General features: G+C 60.0%; 1 protein-coding gene across 1 annotated transcript in view; it reads left to right on the top strand.

The window, feature by feature from the left end:
* The window catches only part of ETH_00042820 (uncharacterized protein), a gene marked incomplete at both ends in the record, with an annotated part of 1,583 nt that extends 565 nt beyond the window's left edge, over positions 1–1,018 (top strand). Inside the window, one exon of the mRNA XM_013375277.1 lies at positions 560–1,018. Coding sequence (XP_013230731.1) covers positions 560–1,018 — 459 coding nt within the window. The remainder of the gene's footprint in view (positions 1–559) is intronic.
* Between the last annotated feature and the right edge of the window lie 71 nt (positions 1,019–1,089).

The following is a 1,089-nucleotide window of genomic DNA, read 5'->3' as shown; positions in this document are numbered from 1 at the left end:
GCTGGCTCTTCTCTGCTGCTGTTGCTGCGGGATTGGCCTGCAGTTGCTGTTGCTGCTGCTGCTGCTGCTGCTGCTGCGCGTTCCAAGAACTTGGGACTTTGTTCGCGCTGGTCTCGGCATTGCAGCGCAGGAGCCTGCAACTGCTACTGCTACTGCTGCTGCTGCTGCTGCTGCTGCTGCTGCAGGCCCGCGCAAGCTGATGTATCCTGCTGCTTGGCCTTTGCTGCTGCGAATGTCGCTGGCCCGTCTGCTGTTTGGGCCCCAAGTAGAAGCATGCATGCACAAGGTGAAAAGAGCAGCAGCAGCAGCTGCTGCTGCTGCTTTTGCTGCAGCGCTGCTGCTCTGCTTCGCCAAAAGAGTACGCCTTGCTGCTGCTGCTGCTGTTCCTGCTGCAGCCGCCCTCGCTGCTGGGTTTCTTGCTTCTGTTAGGCCAGCGAGCACTCGCAGCCATATATACTAGCACTGCTGCTGCTGCTGCTACTACTACTGCTTTTACTGTCGTTGCTGCTGCTACTGATGTTGCTTCTATTCGTGGTGCTGCTGCTGCTGCTACTTTCAGAATGGCCGCGTGGCGCGGCGGCTGCATGCTCTTCCTGCTGCTTTGCTGCTAGTGCTGCTGTACGTGCAGCTGCTGCAGCCAGAGTCAATGTGGCTGCAGCAGCAGCTGCGGCGCCTTCTCCACAGAAAGCAGCTGCTGCAGCAGCAGCAGCAGCAGCAGCACCCTGTGGCAGTGAACAGCAGCAGCAGCAGCAGCAGCAAGCGCGACCGGAAGGGCATGAGGCTTTCATACGTAATAGAGGGCCCTACTTACCCGGCAGCAGCAGCAGCTGCTGTTGCCACGGTAGCTGGCGCCGGTGCTGTTGCTGCACCTGCTGCTGCGGCTGCACCTGTTGTTGCTGTTGCTGCTGCTGCTGCTCCTCACCAAGATCCCCATCTGCTGGCCTGCGCGAAGCTGCTGCAGCTGTTTCTGCTGCGGCACTTTGTGCCATTTGCTGCTTCCGAGCTGCAGTGCGATTGAAGCAAGTGCTGCTGCTCTTGCTGCAGCTGTTGCTGCAGCAACTGTAGCTGCTGCAGCGGCAGGGGGGGGTC

Source organism: Eimeria tenella, genomic scaffold (genome assembly GCF_000499545.2).
Source record: "Eimeria tenella Houghton genomic scaffold, Eth_scaff2631, whole genome shotgun sequence".
NCBI classification, from domain to species: domain Eukaryota; phylum Apicomplexa; class Conoidasida; order Eucoccidiorida; family Eimeriidae; genus Eimeria; species Eimeria tenella.
This window is presented reverse-complemented; position numbering and strand designations above follow the sequence as displayed.